Here is a 26,647-nt window from a genome sequence, read left to right as displayed (position 1 = left end):
CGGGATCGTCGCATCGCATTGTTCACCCCACCGAAGGAGAGCTCCATTTAAATCGGCGTGACACGGAGGAGCTTCTTTTTTTCTCCCTTCATGTTATTTTTTTTAAATGCCCACACCCGGGGAATCTACCGCATGCACGCCAGTCCGGTGACGTGCCCGAGCATGTTCACATCAGAGACGGCGTCGGATTTACCTGAGAGTACGCTGCCCTCACACTGTCACAGCCTCCTCCCCACCGCGCGCACGGATCTGGACTCCACCGATTGTCACTGAAGAGGAGGAAAAACACCGGATTACAAGGATGGGGTTCTACGGCACTTTAAAGATGATTTTCTACAAAGTGAGTAGGATTTCTGCTTGCATATAACCGCCCGTGTCACCTCCAACACGTAACCCCTCCACCCCTGTGTCTCGTTATTTAGGCTTTGACTCGCTCTGTCGCGCCCTCATTATCTCTGACGCGCCTCACGCGGCAGATCGTACGGCCACTGCGGATGATGAACAGCAGCGTAGCAGACCCCCAGAGACTCTGCTTTAATTGTGTGTGTGTGTGTGTGTGTGTGTGTGTGTGTGTGTGTGTGTGTGTGTGTGTGTGTGTGTGTGTGTGTGTGTGTGTGTGTGTGTGTGTGTGTGTGTGTGTGTGTGTGTGTGTGTGTGTGTGTGTGTGTGTGTGTGTGTGTGTGTGTGTGTGTGTGTGTGTGTGTGTGTAACGTTAGCGCTGCGTTAAATGTTGGGATTGCACGACGCGCTTTGGCACCATTTCCTTCACAGTAACTTCAGCCGTGTGAATAAACGCCACCGCACCGATTCAGGGCTCATCGTTGCATTTCTAAATAGGTTACCGCTGTGGCACTTTTATGGATTGCTGGATTAAAATATGTTCGTATTTCCGCTCTATACTCTCTTGATTTCCCGGTTCTGGCTGGCATAAAATCAAATGTTTCCTCTCATTTGGCTCGATGCTCCCTGCACCTGTACTGTGGTCCTCCCCTCTATATGGTCGAGTAGATGCTTTAGTTACAACACGTATACTACATACAAATGGCTGATATCACCTCCTATGTTTTTAAAACGTGCAGATTGTCCACTTTTTGTAATTAACTCTCAGTTCCAGGAACAAGAACAGCCTGTCTCTCCCCAGTGTGAATGGTTATTGTGATTCTACATTATGCAGCAGTGGTTATCTTGCAGTGACCAAAGAGAGTGCTTGAGATGCGTGTTGCCTGTTGGAGCAGCCTATTCCTTGACATTGTGCACTGGCCTCTGGCTCCAATCACAGATAATGGGTCACTGTGTCAGGCTGAGGTAGAGAATTTCCTCAAGGATGTTTGGTGTATTATGCTGCATGGCAGCCATGAGACAATGCTCCCTTAGTTGGAAATGGAGAGTGCAAGCATGAATATGAAAGAGAATCCATTACTGTGTGTGTGCGCGCGCGCAATGTAAACACATTTGTTAATCATTAAAAATCCGACTCTCCTGTGGTGGGGGATTTATTTGTGTGTAGCTGTGTGCACTTTGGTGTGTAGTGTTGAAGCCTTTACTCAATTCATTTTAATAATGAAGTGAAATCGCCACTCTGAATCAACGGGCATCAGTTTATTCAATTGAACGGTGACCCTTTAGTATTCTCCATCCATTTTGTGGATGTGCTCATTCTACAATATCAGGATTTTTGGAGTCAGCCTCTAGAGCTCAAATGTGTTCTTGCCGCTCTTTGATGGCTCTGAAGGAAACTGAAACGCCAAGACTGACTTATTGAAGACGTATTCAAAACCCATTTTGTGGTTCGATTGGTCCTCATCAGTTCTTCAAGTTGCCAATTGTGTCCAAAATGGCCAGATCTCGGCTGGATTGTGATGCTGATCGACATGATGGAACGGTTTCATGGCTGCGTTGAAACGGTGTTTGAAAAACGAGAAAAGATTCTTCAAGTGACTGATGCTGCAGGATGTAGTGTGTGTGTGTGTGTGTGTGTGTGTTGAAATGAATCAACACATTATGTAAGAGTGATTGCTGTCTTTAAAATATCATTAACTCTGTGTGTATCCATCTGTCGTGCTTTTTGGCCGGATAGGGAAGCCAAGAGGAAGGGGGGGGGGGGGGGGGGGACTGATTAGTGGTGATTTACAAACACTGCGTGCTCTGGTTACCTTTTTCCCAGGCTGGAACACAAGAAGACGCTGCTTACACGCTGCTTTTTTCACGCCCGCATTCAGTTTTTTTTTTCTTGCATGTACACACACACACACACAGAGGCACACACACTCAAAGCCAGCCAGCACTCCGCCTTTTTAATTTTTTTCTCCCTCTCAGACACACACACAAATGAATGCGTGCACACACCCAGGCTCTCCTTGCCTACTGAACTGCCTTTGCAGTGAGATCACCGCTTTAAGAACAAGGCAGTTGGGTTTTGGTGTGCTGGTCATACACACAAGCCTCTTTTAACTTTGGTTGTGTCGGTGCATTGATTCCTCCTGGAGTCCACATGTAATACTGAGACGGGGAAGCCTGTATTGATACCTGATGCGATGGATGCCGCTGCTGATATTCTGCTCATCATTCAGCATTTCTGAATTGTTTCTCTTGGTTCCTTCGTTCTGCTCTCAGAACACTCAAATGTGCCACTCAGGCTGAAAACATGGAGAGAACAAACACACACTCTGCAAATTATAGTGATAAACAAAAAAAAACACATCTTGAGGAGAGATGTGTAATCGTGGCGCTGAGGAGCCAGACACAGTATGGAGTCGCGTGTCCAATGCCAGTGTATTCTTAGTATCCAATGCTACAATAACATGCCAAAAATACATCAGAATACAACATATTGTTTGCCTCAAAAGAAGGAGTTTATTTTGAATGTTTATTTTTCTGCTCCCGAAAAGCCATAATCAGCTTCTAGTACAGGCTGGACTAACTGGAGGCATGTTGACACGTTCTTTTTACCCGACATGGAAGTACAAAAAAAAGAGATCGTTATGCCGCAAGTAATGTCAGAACCGTGTCAGAAACATGCTACGTGCTAAAGTGCAGCAATAAAAGATTCATCTGCACTGTGATGCCCATTTTTTTACCCTTGTAGGCTCTGCTGGCAGCTCCTACGATGGAGCCTTTTAAGTCCAGTTGAGAGAACAGTCTTTTTATTTCCGAGGCTGAAACAAAATGTTCAGAAATCGCATCTACCTCAGCTTTCATTTCAACATGAAACATGTCTCAGACCAAACAGGCCTGTTGCATTGTAAATCTTATGTTGGCCAGACGCTCCGGTTCCATGATTCCGTTCGCTTTTGAATCGCGAGGGAGCGGCGATGAGATGGTGATCACTCGCATGTGGCGTGAGAGGCCTTGCCAGAGAGAGTGGCAGGCATGAGATGAAGAAAAATTGGCTTGCCCGCGCTCACACAGGCTCCTTTTGTTTGCACAGTTGGGTAGGTGGTAACAGGGATTGGGTGGTGTGTGTGTGTGTGTGTGTGTGTGTGTGTGTGTGTATGTGTGTGTGCACATGCAGGTGATGGAAAGAGATAAAGAACTCTGTTTGTCCGTCTCAAGTATGATTCAAGTATGAATCAAACTTCAATGCCAAAGAATGCACCCTGGACGAGTTTCTTTACTCTGTGGTTGTTTTGTGTGCGTGAAGATGCTGGACAGTTTCGGGTGTGAATGTGTGAGTGCCTCTGGATATTGTGGGGTGTGTGGAAGAAGAAGATAATCAAAGGAAAGCTCAGCGTTGTTATACAAGCACCTGCTTTGTATCCTAACGATCTCATAACGTGGAGCTCCCTCCTCTACAGAAGGGTCTTTACCGCTCTGCTTGGTTATGAATACATTTCAATCTCTAGCCTATGCCGTATAGTTTAATTTCCTATTTTCATGAAGCTGTTGCAAGACTGGGGTGTCTGTATTTTATACATAATTTTAACAAAGTCTGTTACTTGCTTCTCAGAAGGTAACAGTGTAATAATTAGGTTTCTGTTCTGTGTTTTTTAAACGAGTCTCCTCCATTGTAATGCTCTGCTGGATTCTCATGGTTTTCTTCTCTGTTTTTCTTCCTCAGATGAAGAGAAAGTTGGACCATGGCCCCGAGGTCCGATCTTTCCCTTCAGGAAAAAAGCCCTGCAAAGGCCCCGAGTACCCAAGGTAAAGCATCCTAGAGTTCACTCATAAGTCTCCTAGTTGCTCATCAGAGACACGCCCTCTCCCAGTTGTCCTCGCACTGCAGTGTCCTGCATTCATTCCCCACCTTTGGGTCGAGGGGATCTTAGTAGAAGTTACATATTAACGAGTCCTTATTTTTAGTGCTACTCACGTATTAAATGAACCTGACATGAGATGATGAAAAGATATCAAGCGGCATGAACAAAGATGCTCTGTGTCTTCAAACAGAATGATGCTTCACATCATATTGCATCTCCAGCATCCAGCCAGCCATCCCAGATGTTTCCCTCACCCTGAATATTTAATGCCCGTGTTCACGTGTAGCCACATTAAAATTCAGACTGAACACAAGTCGCTTTAACGGTAAATGTTGCCATGTAGCTCGCTCCGGCTCACTTTCCAAAAAATGCATTAAAAATGTATTGATAATGAAATGGACCCCCAGCTTTCCATTTTGCTGCCAACAAGCTGAATCTGAGGAATTGAGGGAGCCCGCCGGATGCTTTGTCCCGCTGCCCTGACATTACAACGGCACATTGGCCGTCCTTTGAAGTCATGCGATGCTTTTCACATCCTGGTTCTTCCAACAGGAGAAACTGGACTGTAACCGATTTCTGTGGGATTGTGCGCACTTTGAAGTCTCTGAGTTAAGGAAAACATTCAGTTTGAAACTAGAAAACGTGTGATGAGGAAATAAAGATATCCTCTTTGTTCTGAAGCTGCAATGTTTCGGTGAAGCCTGGAGATTTATTTACGTTTGTACGTTTTGATTTCCTGGGGCTGGAACTGTACAACAAAAACTGTTTTTTATTTCCTCAGCCAGGAAGTAATTATATTCTGCAGGTCCACCAGCAACTGAAATATTGTTATATCATTTAAAGAGATTTAACCCTTGTTATAACAACGCCATAAACTGTACATAATAAAAAAAGAAATGGGGTTCAATTAAGAAAATTTGCATAATGTAAAAACAAAACACAATTTCTTCTTATTTACTTGGCAGAATACACATGCGTTCAGCTGAGGTTTTTATTGCTGTTTTATTATCTGTGAGTGGCAAAATGCTTTCAGTTTTCTGTGCAGCTTTACATATGTAACTCGGTATTTGCCATCTTTTGTGTTCTCCCTGTTGTCAAAATTTGCAGTGGAAATATCTGCAGAAGCTGCAGCAAAACAACTCGATGCTCTCATATTAAGCTTAATGTTCACATCAATAGCATATCCTTAATGTCTATAATAATCCTGTAATCTTTCCATCTTTCCCTTAATGCTTGTTGAAAGCAGGGATTTCTCGTCCACTCTCTAATGTCTGCAGTAGGCGATTTGCCTGTGACGATCTCATTTAATTATTTGTTTTTAAGCGTTTTTTCCTTCCTTTTGTAAATTGCAGCCCGACAGGAATTGTCCCATGTCCGGCCACACCCACCACATTTGGCCACATTAGAACAGCCAATTGTCAGGGGCAGCAGAGACGGCGCATCACCTCAATCCAGCCACCCACGGGTCTCCAAGAATGGCTCCGAACATTTCAGGTGAGCACGGTGGAGTCTTCTTCGTCTTCGTCTTCTACTACTACATCTCTTTTCCTTTTCCTCCCACGGGCAACTCCGAAGCCCTTGAGCAAAAGCTCATCAAAAAGCAGATGTTATGCCCAATCATTGTTCACTTAGTCTGAGAGATAATTGTCCGGGCCCACCGCATTAGCATAACCGCTGTTGCGTGGAATTAGCCGTACCTGTTCAGACTTAAAAGCAGAGTTATAACATCAATTGTTTCTACTGTCGACTTAAAGTCTCTACTAAAAGTACACATTTCGTCTTCTGTGGTCCTCTGATGAAAGAGAAAGGACATTTCATCGTGCACACTGCAACACGTGTCTTTCGGTTTATTAAAGGCACCAAAATTGAAAACAGAATGCCGACCCAAGGAATGAATAACCGAATCGTTGAATATTCGTGTCCAGCCTTAGTAGCGACGTTAGACTGATGGAGACATGAAGTCTTTTATTTCACCATATTACAGTTGACCCTATTTCCATGTTAATTTTCCTATATTCTCAGAGTCTGAACAGATGCAACATAACAGTCATTTCTTTCATGTTTGACTTCAGCTTTAATGAGTCCAGGCTTCGTGGGAATAGGATGTGTCATTTTAACACATTAGCCTTGATGTGGTCTCTCTGATTTCCTTTATAATAGGTTGCCATGGGCTTCATTACCTAAGACCGCTTAAAGTCGTTTTCTTTGAATAGCTGGGCGAACCTGTGACACCTCAGTGTTTATTTTACATATATTAGTCTTCAGGCCTGACCTGCTGCAGTCTTTAATTTGACAGCACAGGCTTCAGGCAGCGAAACCTCAAACTCCATTCTGTACATTCCCCGGTCCGGTCCTAGCCTGTAGCTGCTGTTAGAGCTGTAGCTCGAGGGAATGCTTTTCACAAAAATGTCCAAACTGCTGGTGTTATTTTGGGATTTTTCACTCTCAAAGACAAACAAGGACACACATGTTCATGGCAAAGTCACATAGAGGATTAGTTTGAGATTTCGGGAAATACCTTTTTGCAGAGAGTTGGATGAGAAGATCGAGGACACTCGCGTCTCTCCATGAAAGGGAACATTTTAAAAGACTATGGCTCGAATAAATCCGGCTGAATATTTGAGCCAGCCAAAGCACTATAAAATGTATCCTTGCCCGTAACACCCTCAATCCATTCATATTTTGGGATTTTCACAGTTTGCAATACAAGCCAAGAGAATAAGTTAGTTCTGCTTTTGAGCGGTAAAGAGCACGACTCCAAGCTGAACTAGCCTGTAGATCTTCCTCGTATCCATGAACGTCACTGTTACGCCAAATGACTGGAAGCAAGCTTAGCTTAGCATGAAGACTGGAGACAGCTGGCCTGGCTCCCTCCTCCAGTAACAGAATCGGCCCACTGGCACCTCCAAAGCTGACAAATGAACACAATATCTCTGGTTTGTTTAATACGTATAAAACCTGAAGTGGATCAACAACATGTGATTTTGTGGAGGGTTATGTGTGGGATTACTCAAACTATTCCTTTTACACAACCAACATAAGAAAACACATCTTATCTTCCAAACAAAGGCACAGGCAGCTGTTATCACTGGCATACAATTGCCTCTTTAGTGTCTCAGTATCTCACATTAATTGCACCTCTCAATAAAATGAAGTGTCTTTGAGCAGATACTTCCAACACTTCCCTGAATGTCTGAACTGAGGTATTTTATCAGCAGCTCGTCATAATGATCTGTAGTGAAACAAGTGGTTCACACTTGTGCATCTGTGAACCAGCCGGGTTTCCCTCCGTGTTTAAGTGTCGGCACTGTGATCCTGGTTTGTGTCACAGCCATTCGCAGGGGATTATTGACAGACATTCTGGGAAACTTAAGAAATCCGTAACTAAAGCAGCAGTGGGACCTTGAAGGAAAAAGATAGTTTAGCAAAAATAAATTTCAATGAATGACGGGATTTGATTCTGGAAGCTCTTGGAATACACTGCTCTGTTTACAACTCCATAGAGAACAATGAAATGGAATATTCTACATTTCTTTAAGAGAATCACAGAGGAAATATTTAAAAGATTACAAACCCTCGTCATTGACCATGAAATATATGAGTGCATAAAAAAAACTAGAAGCTAGAGGTTTTCAGTTTTAACCAAAAGGAAGTCCCATTACATGTTGGGAATTGTGAACCTGTGGTTGTTTAAACAAAACCTAATGATTATCTATGGCAGAAAAGTGATGCAACACAGTCCTCCCAATGGCAGGGAAGAGGTCTCTGAACCCCCTGATTACCCGCAGAACCAGCACCTCCAGCTAAAGCTTTTAGCTGCCAAATTACAGGTAGTTTGTGTGAGCCAGATTTTCCTGCCTCGTAGCCTGTAATCATTGTTAGATTTCCGCGCTCCACAGAGAAAAACAACTGTGGCTGTTGGGTCCAACATGCAGTGCAGCGCTGGTCATCAGCCAGCGTTAAACAACTGAATGTTCAAGCGGAAGAAATAACCCCACAGAGTTCTTATAATGTTGTTGATGGAGTCTGGTTTCTGATGTTGAAATGATCAACCAATGGTTTCGGCTGTTAGAAACAGGCAGGTGCCTCAAGCGCCAAGCTGCTGAGGGCACGTAGGGAACATTAACGTGTTACAGGCGCACTGCACAAGGCTGTATGTTTCCGGGGCTCTCCAGTCAAAGTAAAATAAGAGCTTACACAAGCACACCGAGGCATCTACTATGGCCACAAATGGCTGTGTTTTTCAGTTAGCAATCTACGTTTACAGCTGTGTTTGCAGTGGCAATCCAGATGTGGAGGTGTTGTGAATATTCTGCTGACAGAGTTCAACTAGTGTATTGCCACTTGTGATAGCCAAAAATGCTTTCCCTTTACTTTTAAAAACTTTTGAGAGGACATTACAGAGAGACTGCAGTTAAATGAATTAACGACCCGTGCAGATCAGTGTTTTTTTGTTGGCTGCACCTTTTCTTCATTGACACCAACGATCGAGGTTTGTGATTCGGATGATGTGTCACGGTAACTTAGCTTCTTAGGTGACTGGATTTCGTCCTGATTTGACTTATAATATATGTATTTTATTAGCAGCGTTGAGACTACTCTTGTACTTTCTCTGTTGTGCATTGAGTTTCAATCGGTCTGCCACCCCATGCCAGCACTCAAGGAATTAACTTCCAATTGTTGATGATATGTTGTGTAGCTTTTGTTCCTACAGAAGCGTTTTTTGTTTTTTTTAAACCAGTTCCTTTGTGTTGCAGAGCTGGACTGGCCCAGAGAAGCTGCTGGCGCTGGATGAGTTGATTGACAGCTGTGAGCCCACACAAGTCAAGCATATGATGCAGGTGATCGAGCCGCAGTTTCAGCGAGACTTCATCTCCCTGCTGCCCAAAGAGGTGAGTTCCCGAATCCCCTTTTCATCAGTTCACAGCTTCATCTTAGCTCCCTGTCCTTGCGTCTGACCTGAGCTCCCGTGGGAATCCCTTCAGTTCGACATTGGTTTGAATGTACGACACGTGACGGAGACGACTCTTCCTCTCCAGCCCTAATCCTGTCGCAATCTTCCTTCAGATCATTTAAAGACATCCATAGTGGGGTGTCTTGTTTTTTCCTCTGCATCATAACTGACAATACAAACACTCTGAAGTGTCACACTGACGATAAGATCACATAAGGGATTCTCACAAAACCGCCTCGCTCCACCGTATCTGGTGCAGCTGATCAAATACTTAACATCTCGACTCTCGCTGGCAGGTGTTGGGATGAAAGCTGGGGGCTGATGGCATAGAGAGTGAGGCAATACGATGCAAGAAGTCGAGCATCACTTGCTCTAAAGCCAAAAATACACAACAGCATCATGTGTGTTCTCACCAGGACATGGACACGGGTCCTCTCTTTTCATTTTCTTTTCTGACTCCTTTTTTTAAAATATATATCCTATTCCCTCTGACTTCTTTTGATAATCCTGTTTGTCCTCTCCACTGGAAATACATTGAGGGGGGCTGTCAGGTCATTCTAAGAGGACGATCCCTGTGGCAGCACTACAGATGCAGTTGAAATTTGAACCTTCAGAAGGCGGTGTGTCAGGCTTAAAAAGCAATCACTGGAGGCTCGAGGTCCATTCATAAAACTTTTGAAATATCCTGAATCCCAGTTATGACAACTGGCTTAGACTTCGGCTCTCAGGTGATTTAGGAATGCCAAGGTTTGTGGGTCTTGTCTGGGGCAAATGATTTAAAAATGTCCCGAAAACTAAACTTCAATACCGGAAAGCCTTCCGCAGGTACAGAAAACAACATCAGAACCTTATGATTGCCCTTCATAATGATTCTCAATCCTCTTTAATGTTGTCAAAGACCGTTTGAACTGCGTGAAGTTAGATATTTAAAAAGGAAACTTCTCCAAATCTTTCACAAAGGATTAATCAAGGAAATAGTGGGCGGATTAATCTATGATGAAAAATAATTGTTCATTCAATCTAGACGAGAACGAAGAGCAACATGAGTCTGAAATGCTGGTTCTCCTGATGTTCATGCCGGATACGCTCCTGAATTCATCACACGTGTGTCGAGGGTCATTACCATCTCTGATTATTGTAATATCATAAAAGAACAATATTTACACAACCGGTTACAAAATGAGCCCGTAATCTTTACGCTTTTGTGATGATGAGAGCGTCTCTCGTCCTGATGGTTGATCCACCGCATTCATAAAACAAACATTGTGTGTTGAGACCTTTGTCCAAATATATACCCGTTACAATATGTTTGAAAAAAAAAAACCCATAGCAGATTGTGTTTTTTAATCTTTTGCGCAGGGGTCCAGATTTATCCTCATTAAACCAGGTTGTGTGCCTTTTTATGTCGGCTTTGGCTTAACGAACTGTAGCCCCGACATTATTACCCGCTGTGTCGCTCCTATTGTGTATTTTTCGTTCAGCTTTAATAGAAATGTTGATTCAGTTTTATGGTAATGCCATTGTTTACCCTCGTTCAGTTAGATCCATGCTGTTAATATTTTGCACACAGTTTGTTCCTTTCTGTTGTGATTTAGTTACTTCAAACTTCAAGGCGTATGAACTGCTCTATACACCCGCAGCGGTGAATAATGTGTCCTTTTTGTGTCATCTCCTCCATTTACACCTCTCGTATTCCTCATCTTTCTTTATTTTTTTTCCTTTATTTTTTTTCTTTAATATTTTTTATTGAAATTCACGAGACAATATTAAGACAATACATAGACATAACAAGAGGATGACAAGAACAGTAGGATAAAAGCCAGCAAATATCATACAGTCAGTGTGTGTGTATGTGTGCGTGTGTGTGTGTGAGAATGTCCTTGAGCCTTTTGAGATGGAGGAAAAAAACAAAACAGAAATCAACAATAGTAAAAAAAAATACACACAAAAAATATATATATATACCGGTGTATATATACTATACATATTTCAATATTAATAGAATGGGTGGTGTCACGTTTGCAGAAACATAGTAAGGATGACCAGGTGGAATGGTGTTCTGTTGTATTGTATATGATGGATGAGGTTAGATTTTCCATTGAAATATATTCTATCATTAAGTTTCTCCAGTGTGCATTATTCCTTGATTTCCAGTTCATGATAGTTTTCTTCCTCATCTTTCAACAGCTGGCTTTGTACGTGCTGTCATTCCTGGAGCCGAAGGACCTCCTTCAAGCAGCCCAGACGTGTCGCTACTGGCGCATCCTGGCGGAGGACAACCTACTGTGGCGGGAGAAATGCAGGGAAGAAGGTGAGCCTGAAGTCTTTGCAACAGATGCGGACAGAAAACATGCAGTCACACAGCGGGGAGCAGTCTGGAGCTACAGCTGTGGGCAATGCTGTGCTTCAAGCTGCGGCTGTACTAATTTTAAGAATAAACATTTAGAGGACAAAAACGTGAGTCTTAATCCGATCTGCTTCCATTTGTCTCATCATAGGCATCGATGAGCCTCTGCCCCTCAAGAAGAGGAAAATCGTCAAGCCCGGCTTCACTCACAGCCCCTGGAAGAGTGCCTACATCAGGCAGCACAGAATAGACACCAACTGGAGGAGAGGGGACCTCAAATCACCCAAGGTAGCTGTGCCTTCAAACTTCAATTCCCCAGCGGGCGGATGATCTCATAGACCTGATGTGAAATGGCTTTGAGTCTCAGAAAGTTGATGGGAAGTTAGTGACAGGTCAGGTCTCCACAGTATTCTTGTTGAATAATAATTAAGCTGCAGCACAGGATGATCTTACTGTCCTTTAATGTAAAGACTATTTGTCTTTTTGCCCGTTCAGAAGTTTCCCGTAAAGCACGAGCAACATGAGCAGCTGATCCTTAATGGGCCTTCTGTACTTTGGCTCATTTTGAAACAGCTGCGGGTCGTTTCAGTCCGCCGCCGATGCTCTTCATACTCCTTTGCATATGCAGTGTGCTGAGCTAGCAGTCCTGTGACCCAGTATCACTCTCTCACACACACACACACACACACAAACACACACACACACAGCTTAGAGAGCCGTGTACACCTGCAGCACTTGGTGCTGCAGGTGTATCTATCTCCCCTTTGGTGTACAAGGCACCAGAGACGCCTCGTTGTCGGCCTCAGTTCTTGCCGTGTCGTTCTGCATCCATCCCGCCGTCGCTGTCCTCCTCATTGCGTCTCTCTTGATCTGTCTCATCTGAAGGTGCTGAAAGGTCACGACGACCACGTGATCACCTGCCTCCAGTTTTGTGGCAACCGCATTGTCAGCGGCTCTGACGACAACACGCTCAAGGTCTGGTCGGCCATCACAGGAAAGGTATGGGTTAACTGCTTTTTCCATTTCCTGTTTCCCCCTTTTATCTTAATGGCTTCCCTTTCTCCTGCACTGTTGTGAGACGCTAATGGACTGTAGGCAAGTTCAAGATGAATTCACTGCATTGATCTTTCCGACTTGTTCATTGGGAAGTGGATGAGACATCTAAATGATTGAAAACATGAAAACTTTGCTCCCTGTACCATCAACATAGTTAATAATTAGCCCCATCCGGTGACAATAACCTCCATTCTGTCTATTCTCTCCTCTTACATTTTGCGGTTTTGCTGACTTGTTACACAGCACTTGTCTGCAAGAGCTGTTAGTAGCTGAGGCTGATAGTTAGCAGCTGATAGCTGAGGCTGGTGCAGCTACACAGGCCTTGGCTGCAGCTTTACGCTGCTGTGTATGAAAAAGAAAAGCAGTGGTTGTACGGTGGTGTGGGAGAGCGGTTCACAGATTGTTGTGAGCCGCAGCTCTCTCGTGCCTCGGTGTTGGACGCCATTTTTGATTTTGTCTAAAAATAATATCCTCCGTGAACTGTTGTTGGATATTCCTCTTTTCCACTCTATTCCTTTCACTTTTACTCGGCGAGTAATTGAGACTGTGAGCTGTGAACACACATTCATAGAAAAGTTGATATTCTGCATGATCACACTGCAGTAGGTCTGTCTTTGGGTTGTACACAATACACCACAGAGTTTGCGTTTCACTGCTTTAAAGACTCCAAACAAATAGTAAAGTTGGCTTTCAGCCTACTGGTGATTACGCTCGTCTCAGCATTTGCTGATCCGGACAGATCTCGCCACAGTCATCCGATAGGCGCGGAGCACGATTTGGCTCTCCTTCACCCAAAGACATCTGGATGACGGGTCGTTGAGTTACAGCTGCAGCGGATCCAACGTTGGTGGTGGAAGTCTGCGATGAGTCACATCGCCAGCGGGCTCTGAGTGCTTTTTGTGAAACCTCCCTGCATTCAGACCGACGTCACAGCCAACACAAGCGCGCTGTCTGCGGTTTCGACAACGCTAATCCGCCGACGGTTTGTTTACATTAGTCATGAAGAAGCGATGAGCTCAAATCCGTTTCTGTTTGGGTGATGTGTTCAGAACACAAACCCCTCTGTGGGATTTCATCTCTTTGCTTCCTTGGCTCTCGACACAAGAGAGAGAATCTCACCGCAGACGAATGGCCAATTAAGCCTCGTCAACCATTTCGGATGAAGAGTCTGTCGAAGCCAGTAAAACGGTAAAGTAAAGACACAATGGGATTACCAGCACTTGCATTTGTTTTTGCTCCTCTGTCAACATTCTTTATAGTCCTCTGCCAGCGACTTGAGGACTTGATTGCTGCGTTTTCTTGAGATGCCGGCCTGTAAAGTGGCTATCGGGGATCTCACGGTGTTGAGTAACGAGACGGTTTGCGACGGCCCTTAGCTCCCAATCCGCCTGCCAATGTCCATTCCTCTTGTCCTTCATAAAGCAAATAATATCTGTTCCATAATCTTCCTTTTAAAAGTGATGTTTGCCCGTGATGAGCCTTTTACCTCTCGCATGAACCCTCCAACTTCAGAGAAAGCTCAGCGTAACCTTCCACAGCTCAGCCGCTAACACCAGTGCTTCAGTCTTACTCAGAATTGGATCAATGAGAGATAGCAGCACGATACTCAACGGAGATGAAGAACTCCGATGTTAGTTTTTAAAAGTTCTCCTTTTGAAATGAGATGTTTTCTGCCACCACAAAAAAAGTAGCCTCTCCGATACGAGTTGATGAGCGACGGATTACAAGAGTAAATTGGCTCATTCTCTCCGAGCTCAGCGGCTTCTGTGTGTCTTCTTCAGATGAGAGATTTGAACTGCGGCTTTCACTGCAGGTAGAGGATTTAAATTGAGGGTACGGAGAAAGAAATTGGTCATAGAAATAGACAAAGATGTGCCAGAGGTCGAGCAGCGTTAACACTTCTCCTCTGCCACTTTTGCTGCTATTCGGCAGAAACCTTTTGTTCAATTTGGAACCATCAAAAAAGATTCCCCCTGTGATGGGACACTGTGGGGTGGATCAAGTGGTGCTACATCACTTTGACGGCGTCCGAATGTTATGCATCTCCTCTCCCAGCATCCTCTTCACATATCTAAATGGTGCATACGTTGTGATGCTGGACAGATGTTACTGTCAGTTGTTTAATGAATCCGTCCAATATCTTGTTCTTCTGTTAGTGTCTCATCATATTGACAGGTTTGTTTGCATGGACGTGGCTTCATTTTGATGTATATTTCCATAAATACTCATCAGTGCAGGCTTGCCATTTCCCCAAGATAATGTTAATCGCTGTTTTGTCTTTGCTGCCAGTTTAGTCTTGCCCTGGATTTATCTTGTTGTATAAAACACCGTGAACTGAACTCTTGCTGTGAGGCAATCCCGGGTTATTATTCAGGCTCTTCACATGTAAATGCCTCCACACCTCTGGAAGCACTGGGACGTTGCTTAGCGATCAGGTAAGACAGCGGGGATTTGATTGTGGTTGGAAGTATTGCATCAGAGATTTAACAAACACCAGAGTGTGAGATTAAATAAGATTTAAGGTCTGTAGGGGTTTTGCTGCCTGAAGGCTTCCTGTCTTTACCTGATGGACCTTTGGCTCTGCGCGTCCTCCAGCGTCGCTGAAAGATGTCAATCTTCCGCGCACAGACAGCCGCACACATCTCATCGCTTCAAAGGTGGCGGCCTGGTGCTCAACAGAGCAGCGCATGTCCTTGGCGGTGCCTGTCAGCAGCAGTCTCAGCTGTCAGACCGATGTCAGATGGCAGAACCAGGGAGAGGTGTCCTCTGCCAGATGCCCAGTTTAACTTCTCCTCTTCCTTAACTGGCAGATATGAGAGATTGCTTTTTGAGCTTTTATTGTTCAGATAAATTATGGTAATTAAGGGCATCTAGCATTAATGCAACAGAGGCTTTGTATTGTGTCTCTATGATACAAAGCCTTTTGGAGGAAAATCAGCGTATCTGTGCATATGAGACAAGACAACAGTCTGCCGGTATCGTACCCATCCATAGCCCTCCTCCACCAGTGTGCGTCTGTGAAACAAGCTGAGACCATGGTCAGTTGTATCTGTTCGGGGGAAAGCATGCAGAGTGGGTCAGTTGACTGAAGTGACTCAACAGAAAGTTACTTTACTCACTACTTCTATCCATCAGGATGCCACGAAGTACATGTTACCAAGGGCCACTGACCAGAGAGCAAAGCAGAAAAACTGAAATGTGGGGCTATTATAGTGGGTATTATTGGTTCAAGTGTTTGTTAGTTTAGCTGTTCGGGTATTTCAACATTTACATAGCATGTGTGGTCACCATAGATGCTGCTGCTTTAAAACTTTATATTTTCATCATGCAGTGCGAGTCTGTAATGTGATTTCTTGACCTGAGGTTGTTTTATTTTAACCTTTTGCAAATCATTGGCTCCATCAGCTTTATCCCTCTCATCCCTTGTTTTCTGATATTTCCTGCTAAGGTAAAGAATGTGGCTTCTTTAATACAAAGAGAAAGCTCCAGTACGTAACCAGTCGTACATGGTCGAGAGCTCTGTGGCTGGCTGCTGCACTGGACTCCCACAGTTCTTTCTTTAAATGTATGAAAACATCATGCAACGGTTAAGCACAGTATAAAAGGTTCATTAAAAGAATGCACGTCTTCTTTCACTCTCAGGGCGTCATCTTATGTTTGTTTCATAGACCGATGAAGACGCTTAAGCCCTCCATTTCAGGTACTCTGTTCCCACGCAGTGTGCGAGTACGCTCTACTCACACACTGCGATTCTTGTTTTGGAATCCCGACCACTGGCTTCGATTCACGAGGAAGATCTTTCATCCTTGAGAGTATGATTACAATAAACTGCAGGCCTGTGGTTGGGTATTACAGAAGACAAGCAAATATTTATCACAAATGTGGATTAAGATGCATCCTGGCCAACGGTGCTGTAAATAATCTATATGCCCAAAGAAAATGCAAGACAGCTGTATTATTCATTTCACTGCGGTATAAAGCTCAGAAAACGGACCGTGGTGATAAAACACGAGACTTTTAACACTGTAGTGAGGTTGATTGTCAGGTCATGCCACATTGGCGCACAGTTAATGAAGTGATTCTCTTTATCACGCAACAGAGAGGGCGAAGACGGGCTGCAACATCTTCTGCAATAAAACCTCTCGCCTCTCCTGCTCAGCGGCTTATCAGCAGCATTAAGGGGGGGGGGGGTGTGTCACATGTTGAAGACTTCGTAGACACGCTCCACTCTGAACTTGACACGACCACAGCGCTCGCCACCGACCTCGTCCACAGCTCGCTCCTTTCCCCCAAATCATTTTCATTTAAAGCATTTAGGGTAATTAAATCGAGGGGCAAATTAGAGACTGTGGAGACACAAATTCAATTGATCAGAAATATTTCCATAACCGCTTTAATCAATAGCTAATCTACCATCCCTAATGAGGATGAATGGGTGCGTTTTAATTGAAGACGGTTGTGAAAAAGAGAGCGAATCGTCTGCTTTTCCAACGGATAAGTAAAAGCAATTAAAGATGCTCGGAGAGAGATTTTTTCCCAGCTGCAGGTATTCAACGACTGGCTTCTTCTCTCCCTGAAAAGGTCACATGCATTTCATTTTCCTTGTCTTTTTCCCCCCCTGAAGGCAGTAGGAGGTCACATTGGGGAAATGCGCAAATGTGATTGTACCCACTCAAATGTGATGTACAGTATATGAATGAAACCAACCTGGATGTCTTTGAAACTGACTTTTCTCTGATCCGACGTCTGCAGTTGCTGTGAGAAATATACTGATCGAGGCCTCCTCTTCTTCTGCGATCTTTTCAGTGTCTGCGCACGTTGGTGGGCCACACAGGGGGCGTGTGGTCATCCCAGATGCGAGACAACATCATAATCAGCGGCTCCACTGATCGCACACTCAAGGTCTGGAACGCAGAGACAGGCGAATGTATCCACACCCTCTATGGGCATACCTCAACAGTGCGCTGCATGCACCTACATGAGAAAAGGTATGGGGCAGATTTCACTCATACATATGGAGCTGAAAGAGTAAATGTATTAATTGATGATCAACAGAATATTAATCTGTCTATGGTTTTTATCTTTGGGCTTTGTTCTGTTGGTTATACAGAACTTACAGCTTCAGTCTGATGGCTATTATTCACTTTGCTTTATGACAAACATCTGTTAATTGAGGACATAATGGGCAGAGAGAAATTAAAATAATTAATAGCAGCCCTAAATAAAACATTAACATGTTAATTAGTGAGCTTTACAAATAACGTTGCTGCTAACCGGCACACGCATCGATAGGTTTATTTGTAAAAATCCTTTCTCTTCAAGAAATAGTAAAGTAGGGATACGAGAGGGATATTGATTGGTCTGTATGTTGAATATCAAGTTGTTCCCAGCAGAGCTTAGCTTAGCATAGAAACCGGAAGCCGGGGGAGACGGCTAGACTGGCTCTGTCCAAAGGTAATAAAATCCGCTGACCAGCACCACATAACATTTTATATCTTGTTTTGTTGAAAACAAATAAGCACATGGACTATCCCTTTAATGTGCCCATGTGCTCAGTTATTATTAGAATCATAACGCCCGACTTCACAGCGATGCCACCAAGCAAAAAGAGCATCTCTGCAGCATTGTAAGAGGACAGTATCGCTATGAAAGTGAGCATGTGGTCTCTGAGAGATTAAATAGACCCTGTGAGCCGTCCTAAGTGAACTGCTGCTCACTCATTCACTTAGTGTTACACTCCGGAGACTCAAAGTGCTCTCTTCGCCTTAGGGCCCACCAAGGTTTTTGTGTATAGCATTTGATGACTCACTCAGTGGAAATGCTGCAGGCAGAAGGTAATTTCCATCCATGTAGTGCCGTGGGGCCTTTTACAAGCAGAGTATGTAATGTGTGTATTTACTGCATGTTGTTTTTTTAATAGAATTTAAATAATAACGAATGATAGCCGCGGTACAAACATGTTTTCACTGTAATAATCTGGAAAAATATCAAACTTGAGTTAAGATTTCACCCTAAAGGGAGTTTCCATTTCTATAACCTGTAATATATGTATTTTATTTTTTTCCATTCCGGGGGTGAAGACACTGCTGGAGGGCGGCTGTTGGAATTAAATGGTTGTTGTTGTTGTGCTTTCAAGTATGAATGTGACTCTGAAGGTTGCGCAAAGGAGTGAAAGAAAATGTTCACACCGGTCCCATTATCCTGTCAATGCACTTTGATTCACTGTATGAATCACAGTGTCGAGTATTGAATTCAATCTTACTGAATCTGTTACGCATGTGGGAGACGTCACTCAGGTGGGAAGGTGAAGCTCAATATTAAGACTTCACAACAGTTCACTTAGTTGCTGCATCCAGACTCTTTACAGTCAACGGCCTCTTAAAGCGCCGTGTTTTCCCAGGTGTGTCTGACTCGTCGTGTCTCTCTGGTTTTCTCTCAGGGTGGTCAGTGGCTCTCGCGACGCCACGCTGCGCGTCTGGGACATTGAGACGGGTCAGTGTTTACACGTCCTCATGGGCCACGTGGCGGCCGTGCGCTGCGTCCAGTACGACGGGCGGCGGGTGGTCAGCGGTGCCTACGACTTCATGGTGAAAGTGTGGGACCCCGAGACGGAGACCTGCCTCCACACGCTGCAGGGCCACACCAACAGGGTGTACTCGTTACAGGTGAGCAGCTTCAGACGCGCAGTCAGCGTGTTGTTTTTCTCCATTTGTACATCAAATGCACACATATATATTTCAGGCTGGACCTGCACAATCTGCATTAGGAAATACAGACAGCTATTCATGAATCCAGTTTGTACTTTTAAGTCCTGAGGTCTTAAAAAGTAGCTGGTTGAATTGAAATTATATCTTTGGATTAAAAGGGGTTGCACCATTGAAAGTTAATTGTATCTAGTTCAGACTGTACAATATTGAACCACCAAAGCAATCGATTTTGTCAGTTGGTAACAGTTAGATGTGGCAGTCACGGAGTGAAAATATGTCTTCTCCTTGTACGTTTGTTGTTTTGTCAATGTGGCACACAAACAAGTCATAAACAAGTCCATGTAATGTGATTGCACTAAAGTTTTTATATGTTTCATGTAGCCTTTCCGCGTGTGTGTGTGTGTGTGTGTGTGTGTGTGTGTGTGTGGTAGTTTTAAAATGCATGCCGCTGTGTCCTCTAAGATGTCCTCTCACCCACTCTGTGATTACGGTGCACTTTCAGCTGGTGCCATCAGCCTCAGAGAGGAGGCTGTTTACTGCGCCGACAGATTGGTTTTTGTAGCACGCTGCATCGCTCGGCTTTTTAAAGTGTTGATGCTCCACTATTGGACGTGTGAATACAACGGAAAGTTTCACACAGATCAATGAAATGCATTCATTTCAATGGGTTTAATCTTAAGTTTGTTCATAGAAATAGAAAGTCTGCTGCACTTGCCTCGGCTGCAAGTCAAAGTGATGTTTTACTGTCATCTTGAAGTGGCAGCATCAACATTCAGTCTGCTTTCAGTGCGGAGGCTGAACTTTTGATCCCCCTCTGCCCTCTAGTTTGATGGGATCCACGTCGTGAGTGGCTCTTTGGACACGTCTATCAGGGTCTGGGACGTGGAGACGGGCAACTGCATCCACACGCTGACGGGGCATCAGTCCCTCACCAGCGGCATGGAGCTCAAAGACAACATCCTGGTCTCAGGCAACGCAGACTCCACCGTCAAGATCTGGGACATCAAGACGGGCCAGTGCCTGCAAACACTGCAAGGTGAGTCTGCCATCTAAGTTCGGCTGTAAGTGGGCGTGCACGCGCAGCCTGACTGGTTTGCTGCTATATTAATGTCAATTTCAAATATCATCCAGTTAAAAATCAATACAAAAGAAATCATACATTCCCTTTTTAGTGTGTTGTAGGTCTTTATCTGGTACTAGTTGGTAGTATCTTCCTGCACCATGTTGCTTGAATGTTGCTCTACAGTACACTAAAACGTTTGGATTACATCGTCTTGCTTTACGTTATGGTCTAGACTGTGCACAAAATCATTCAGATGTGCACTTAACTGTAAACGTGTAAACGGCAGCCTTGAGCAAAGACAAAAAGCACACAAGATGGGACTTAGCTTGAAACTGACCGTCCAATTAGAATCCACACTAATATAAATGACGTGTGTATGTGTGTGTGTGTGTGTGTGTGTGTGTGTGTGTGTGTGTGTGTGTGGCAGTACGGAGCCAACACCTTGTGAACCTGCTGGTCCTGATTACGCTCTCATTTCCTTTGTGTCTGTTTGAATAGTTCAAACCCCATTAGCAGCAGCACTGGTGCCTCACAGGAAGTTGGAAATCCTTTGCTGAATAGCTGCAGCAACCACCAGCGCCCCGGCCCCTAAATACGCTCATTAGCAAACTACAACCCTGCATGCTAGTTCTACAAACACCAACACACCCCCCCGCTGAACAAAGGGATGCCCTAGTGAGAGTCTGAAGACAGAGGGGAGGGATACGACAGATAGGGGGGGAGGATGTGTGTGTCTTGTAAAGAGGGGGTGACTACAGTGAAGGGATGAAGGCCGGGGGACGTTGTAGGTCATATAATTAGGTCAGCGCACAATTCCTGCCATTCATTAGCGTGTTTTGATAAGACAACGGGCCGACAGCAAGGTCGGCACTGTCAGCTGAAGAGCGCATCGGTAATGATGGAGCAGGCTTTGTTGTGCTAATGCTGGGAGGGGAGGAGAGAGGCAGGCATGTTGGGGGTTGGTGCAGAGCACGATTGAATACCCGAGTAAATATCACAGCCTTTGAACGAACTGGAGACAGAAATGGAAAACATGTGAAAGCGTGTTGATGGTGAGATTTCAAAAGACATTTCTCCTCAAATGGATTGTGAAAGCGGAAAGAAATTGGAATTTGTCTGAATGAAATGGCTTCTACAGCAACGTCCTGTAAAATAAGTAAATAATAAACGCGGTTCATTTGCCAGCACTTGATTCTGCGCTTGTTTGTGCTTTGTGTCGCCCTAATTGATTTAATTAAGATATCATTTTCAAGCCCTGAGGGAAATCTTAAGTCGCTGCACGCGTAGAGTCACCTCAGCGAAGGCAGTAACAGCCGCCATCTTCGCTTAAAGTGTGGCATCCTGCCAGCTACCAGCACACACAGGTGTAGCTGGAGCTGCTAAGCCTCCGTGACAGTGACAGCCCGAGTCCTAGAGCCTGCCTACAGTAGCAACTCTTGACTACACTGTCACAATAGCTTCAGCAATAAAAGAGCTGAATTCTCCCTTTGTGTCAGAGGTTTTGAGTTATTTATTCGGTATCCAAGTCTCATTTCAAATTCACCCATCCACGTCTCTATACCCACTACATTACTCTATTTATTACAAATGGCTGTTTTTGACTAAATTGCAGCAGGAACCACGAAATAGTTTAGTGGAGACTGCGGCTCATCTGGTATGAATGCAGTTAAGCGTGTCTTCTAAGAACCTGTTTCTCTGTGTGTTCAGGTCCCCACAAGCACCAGAGCGCCGTGACGTGCCTCCAGTTCAACAAGAACTTTGTCATCACCAGCTCGGACGATGGCACAGTTAAACTGTGGGACCTGAAGACGGGCGAGTTCATCCGAAACCTCGTGACTCTGGAGAGCGGCGGCAGCGGCGGTGTGGTGTGGCGCATCCGAGCCTCCAACACCAAGCTGGTGTGCGCGGTGGGCAGCCGCAACGGCACAGAGGAGACCAAGCTGCTGGTGCTGGACTTTGACGTGGACATGAAGTGAGAGGGGACGCGGTGGGGGGGAAGGACGAAGAGAGGGAACCGCGGAGAGGAAGGAATGGAGAGGGGAATGGGAGATGAGGCACCTAGAAACCGGAGGGCCAAACGCCCAGAGCTCTGCACCCAAACTCGCAAAATCTACAACCACCACCACTGACAGTGGGCTGTCCTGTCCTCTACCATTAACTCCCCCGTCCCCCCTTTAGGGCAAATGTTACTGACAGAGCCACAGACCCTCACACGTGTTCGACCCCCTACCACCAGTACGCGGTGGAGTCGGAGGGCATCGGGCTGGAAACGAGGCGGCGGGGCTCCACCGGTCCGTCCCTCGATCGGCTGGGAGGAGGAAGAGAGGAAGAACGACTGACGACTGAACTCTTTTGAAGTAACTCTCAACCATTTCGGTTCGGGCGTTCCGCTTTGCACAGAGACTTGGTTTCACTCAAGCCTGACAGATTTTGAGATGTACAGAGATATATTATTTTTTAAAAGGACCCCCCCCCCCCCCCCCCCCCCCCCACACACACACACACACACTCAAACGCCCAACCGGAAAACATTCACTGCAGGGAGAGATTGAGGAAGGTGGGAGGCATTTATTCATACATTTCCACACACAGTTGCACCGATAGAGCTGCTCGCTGTAAAGGAGAGCAGGCGGTTGGAGGCTTCAGCCTGTAATCGGGCTCGTTTCTTGTCACTCCGTTTCCGTTCTCATTGTTCGACACTCGGTTTTCTTTACAATATCGCACACAAACACAACTGTGAATTTCAACACGTTCTTGGTTGATCATATGAAAGGGGTTTCACTCATGTTTGATTTTTTCTTCTTTCTTTGCGGTTGCCAAAAGCAACAAATCCCAGTATTAATAACCTGCTCTGTTTAGGTTTGCTGTCATTATGTCACACGGTTTTTTATTTTATTTTTTCCTTCTTTGAGTTGTTTGTTCTTCCTACATACCTGAGTTTGGAGCTCCGTCTCCACGTAAAACATCCGTGCTGTCCAGAGGTTTTCAGTCTAGCTGTGGCGGTTTTCTCAGTGCCAGTGCTGTGGATCAATGCCCCCCCCCCTCTACTGTTTTCTCCCAGTGGCCAAACTGTATTTATGCTGCTAGATGAACGGAAAAGAAGAGAGAGATGGAACTTTTACTTGCTGTGACGTTTTAGTCCCAGGCAAAATTCCAAATTGAACTCTATATGTTTGGACTTTAAGAAACAAAAGATCACGAAAGTTAACATCCAACTTTAAGTTTCATTTTGTTTGTTTTTGCCACTGAAACTTGAGCCAAACGTGCCTCTACGAGGCTGAGAGGAGGGAGCGCGTCCGACAGATACTGACGGGGATCGCCTGCTGAGAGGAAACGAGGGGATGTACACTGTTGGCGTGCGTGTGTGTGCATGAGTGCGTGTGTTAGCGTGTTAACGGGCAACTTGTAAACACATTCCTTGGGACAACGCTCTTTCAGCCTGTTCTTTGGGGAAATGTACAAATGCTGTGTGGACTGTGGCAAAGGAAAAAAAAAAAAAAAAAAACTAGCAGATGTATCGATTTTAACACGTGAATGAAAGAACTGTCCGTATCCGTGTGTGATTGTTGTTCAATTCAAAGATGTCTGAAGCAACAGAGACCATCACAAGCATCAACTGACGGGCCGAGCTGCCAGGAGTCTTAGTGTTACATGTGTTGCAGTTCAAACCTCCGGGCCGCTCTGCGGCGGTCGCAGCCTCGAGGATTGTCAGTGGGGGGGGGGAAATAAAAACACGAAAAAGGCAACAAACGTGAACAGAAACATTGTAGCCAAACGAAAAATCGTCTCAATCTCCAAGAGTCACAACTCAAGCTGAACTGTGAAAGTGGTATAACACTGTATATTAAAAAAGAAAAAAAAAGAAAACAATCTTGCTCTATCTCCTCTCGTTGTTTTCTCCCTCTGTTTTAATTTATGGTCTGGTTTGAGAAATCAGATTTGTTGCAGGTGTTTTATTTTTTCAGTTACTGTAAACTGCCTGGCAAAAAAAGAAAACAGACAGAAAAAACCTTAAAGGGATTGTGTATTTGTTTGATTCACTTAGAATTTTATTTTCTTATAACTTAAGTGCAATAAAATGTGGGTTTTTCTTTTTCATTTCAAGCATATCGGTTGTCTGTTTTTGTTACCTGTGTGAAGGCATCTTATATGTTCAATAAAGCAAATTATTTGGTTAAGTACATCCACGAGGGAATACTTCCAACGTTTATTAGAGTGCAGATTTTGTAACCCAAATTGATCTCTGCAAATGATGTATGATCACCCTCAAATTCAGCAGAACCTGGTAATGTTTATCAGGTAAGGTTCTCTTAATTCATCTGCAGTTCGACTGGGAAAAGAATTAGCTTACTTTATAGATCACACGTTTTTCGTTTTGTCTGCCAGTTTTCAGTCCCGTTTGTCAACTCAAGTTTATTCAAATTGCACAATGTCAACGTTCATGAATAGCAACAGTTCCCAACCTTGACCAAGCTCTGTCTCTCAGTCAGGATATTAACTGGGATAAACACTCTAAAAACATGAGAATATTTAGATTTATGCGATCGAGTAGATGGGTACTGTTGTAGAGCTCAAGGTGAATATACTGTAGCTCCTTTACCGTCGCACGGAAGACTCATTCAAATCCTGCCACCCGATGTCACATACACAGCAAGATACTAAACTCAGATTACTGAACGAACTAAAAGTTGTGTAATTATGATAATCTATTCATTTTTTTTCAGTGATTTAGCAAGCAAAGAAATCCACCGTTACCTGCTCCTCAAATGTGAGGAACTGTGATTGTTAATTGAGTTTTGGAATATTCATCAGCGGACACAAGAAACTTAAAGATGCAGCTTTGGGTTTTGACAATGTTTACTATTTAATAGTTCATCAGAAATACATATTTTTTGTTGCAGCTATAATGCTAATGATGTGTTTTGGCCAATCTGAATGACAGTCAATGTGCTGTGAATGGCTTCAATTGTTTGGGGGAAACTAATTCCCTGCACCAAATATCAAACATATTTCTGACACCAGCATTGAAAGGTTTCGGATATACTTACAGTATACCGTGTTGTGCTTTTTTTTTAAACCGCCATTTAACTTTTTGCAGACAGCGGAATGAAGGTAACCTGAAGAGCCAGACCAAATATGAGAATCATCTTTTTTTTAAATCCCCAGAGATTAACTTTCCCCCTGAAAACATGTTTGTCCTTCATTGAATCCTTGTTTTCCAACCTGTTGAGATAATATATGCAACGCTTCACTGAAGCCAGAACAGAAGAACATGTTGCTTCCGTGCTGCTGTATCTAAAGCACCATGAAGATGACCAAATTGAATGTGACCCTCTGTGTTTTGGGCCAGTGTCCATGATATCCAGCCTGTTCCCCGTCACGAAGCCCAACACAGCTCGCTGTAGCAGCAGTAACTGAGTCTGTGCTGCGGATTCCCTTCCTGCCTTTTGCCTAGCGATAGCTCGTCTCTGGCCGGGGGCCTCAGAGCTCAGTATTGTGAGGAAGCAGCGATGGCTGTACATCATGAATGGACGCGTGGGGGAGTTCCCACTTTGGTTGGCAGGGTTACTTCTGAGCGCCTGTTTGTTCCCAGGCTCGGCTCATGTGTTGCGTAAGCAGCAGCTCCGCTCCACTGACTGGTCATGGAGAAGAGTAACCTAGTTTATACAGGATTTGTTGATGCGTTTCGGGTTTCAGACACTGACACACAATGCTACAACAAACCATGATTTTGAAAAGGGATAAAGCGAAAAGCCAGAATTTAAATCAGCAACAATTTTGATAGAGGATGAATCATTCTCATCAAACTCATTTCTGACACTCTTTACTGTGATTTTCATGACATAATATACTTTGACTGTTTATCGTTTCTGTCATGAGATACTGTACGACTTTTTTATTACACTAAACTATGGCTTTTTATGTGTTTGACTATGCATAATAATGACCCTTTTGATGGAATACAATTCCTTTTTTGACACACTTTACATTTACGCCCTCGCTCGCCAGGGGAAGGGGAAACTACATGAGATCAGTTAGAGTTGGTGTTTTTGATTCTGCTTCCTGATTGGAGCACGGTGGAGGCTGCCTTGCTGCTCCAATCGGGCTGCTTCAGAAACAAACCATGAAGTAAGATGAGCATCTGGGAAACAATCGCAGGCAAGAAACCCCACATCCTACTTGACAGATTAAACTAAAACTTTATCCAACATGCTATGACTTAAGACGTGCTATACTGTGACTTTTGTGACTTTATAATAACTTTTATGACAAACTATACCACAACTTTTTATGACAAAGTTAGTAAGTCATGGTGTAGTACAT

General features: G+C 44.3%; 1 protein-coding gene across 5 annotated transcripts in view; it reads left to right on the top strand.

Moving 5' to 3' along the window:
- fbxw7 (F-box and WD repeat domain containing 7) overlaps window positions 1-24,421 on the top strand; it is a 94,996-nt gene extending 70,575 nt beyond the window's left edge. For 3 of the 5 annotated variants that reach the window (XM_079278067.1, XM_079278069.1, XM_079278068.1), the window contains 10 exons: window positions 4,058-4,140; window positions 5,549-5,690; window positions 8,954-9,088; window positions 11,338-11,461; window positions 11,649-11,785; window positions 12,383-12,496; window positions 17,360-17,541; window positions 18,993-19,218; window positions 20,086-20,296; window positions 22,031-24,421. In XM_079278067.1, coding sequence (XP_079134193.1) covers window positions 4,058-4,140; window positions 5,549-5,690; window positions 8,954-9,088; window positions 11,338-11,461; window positions 11,649-11,785; window positions 12,383-12,496; window positions 17,360-17,541; window positions 18,993-19,218; window positions 20,086-20,296; window positions 22,031-22,299 — 1,623 coding nt within the window. In that variant the 3' untranslated portion in view covers window positions 22,300-24,421. Of the gene's footprint in view, window positions 1-24; window positions 341-4,057; window positions 4,141-5,548; window positions 5,691-8,953; window positions 9,089-11,337; window positions 11,462-11,648; window positions 11,786-12,382; window positions 12,497-17,359; window positions 17,542-18,992; window positions 19,219-20,085; window positions 20,297-20,821; window positions 21,019-22,030 lie in introns of those variants that run through there. The other 2 variants (XM_079278070.1, XM_079278071.1) reach the window with 2 other exon arrangements.
- Window positions 24,422-26,647: the final 2,226 nt, after the last annotated feature.

This window comes from Melanostigma gelatinosum (assembly GCF_949748355.1).
Source record: "Melanostigma gelatinosum genome assembly, chromosome: 11".
Taxonomy (NCBI): Eukaryota; Metazoa; Chordata; class Actinopteri; order Perciformes; family Zoarcidae; genus Melanostigma; species Melanostigma gelatinosum.
Note: the sequence above shows the minus strand (reverse complement) of the source record. Positions and strands in the feature narration are given on the sequence as shown.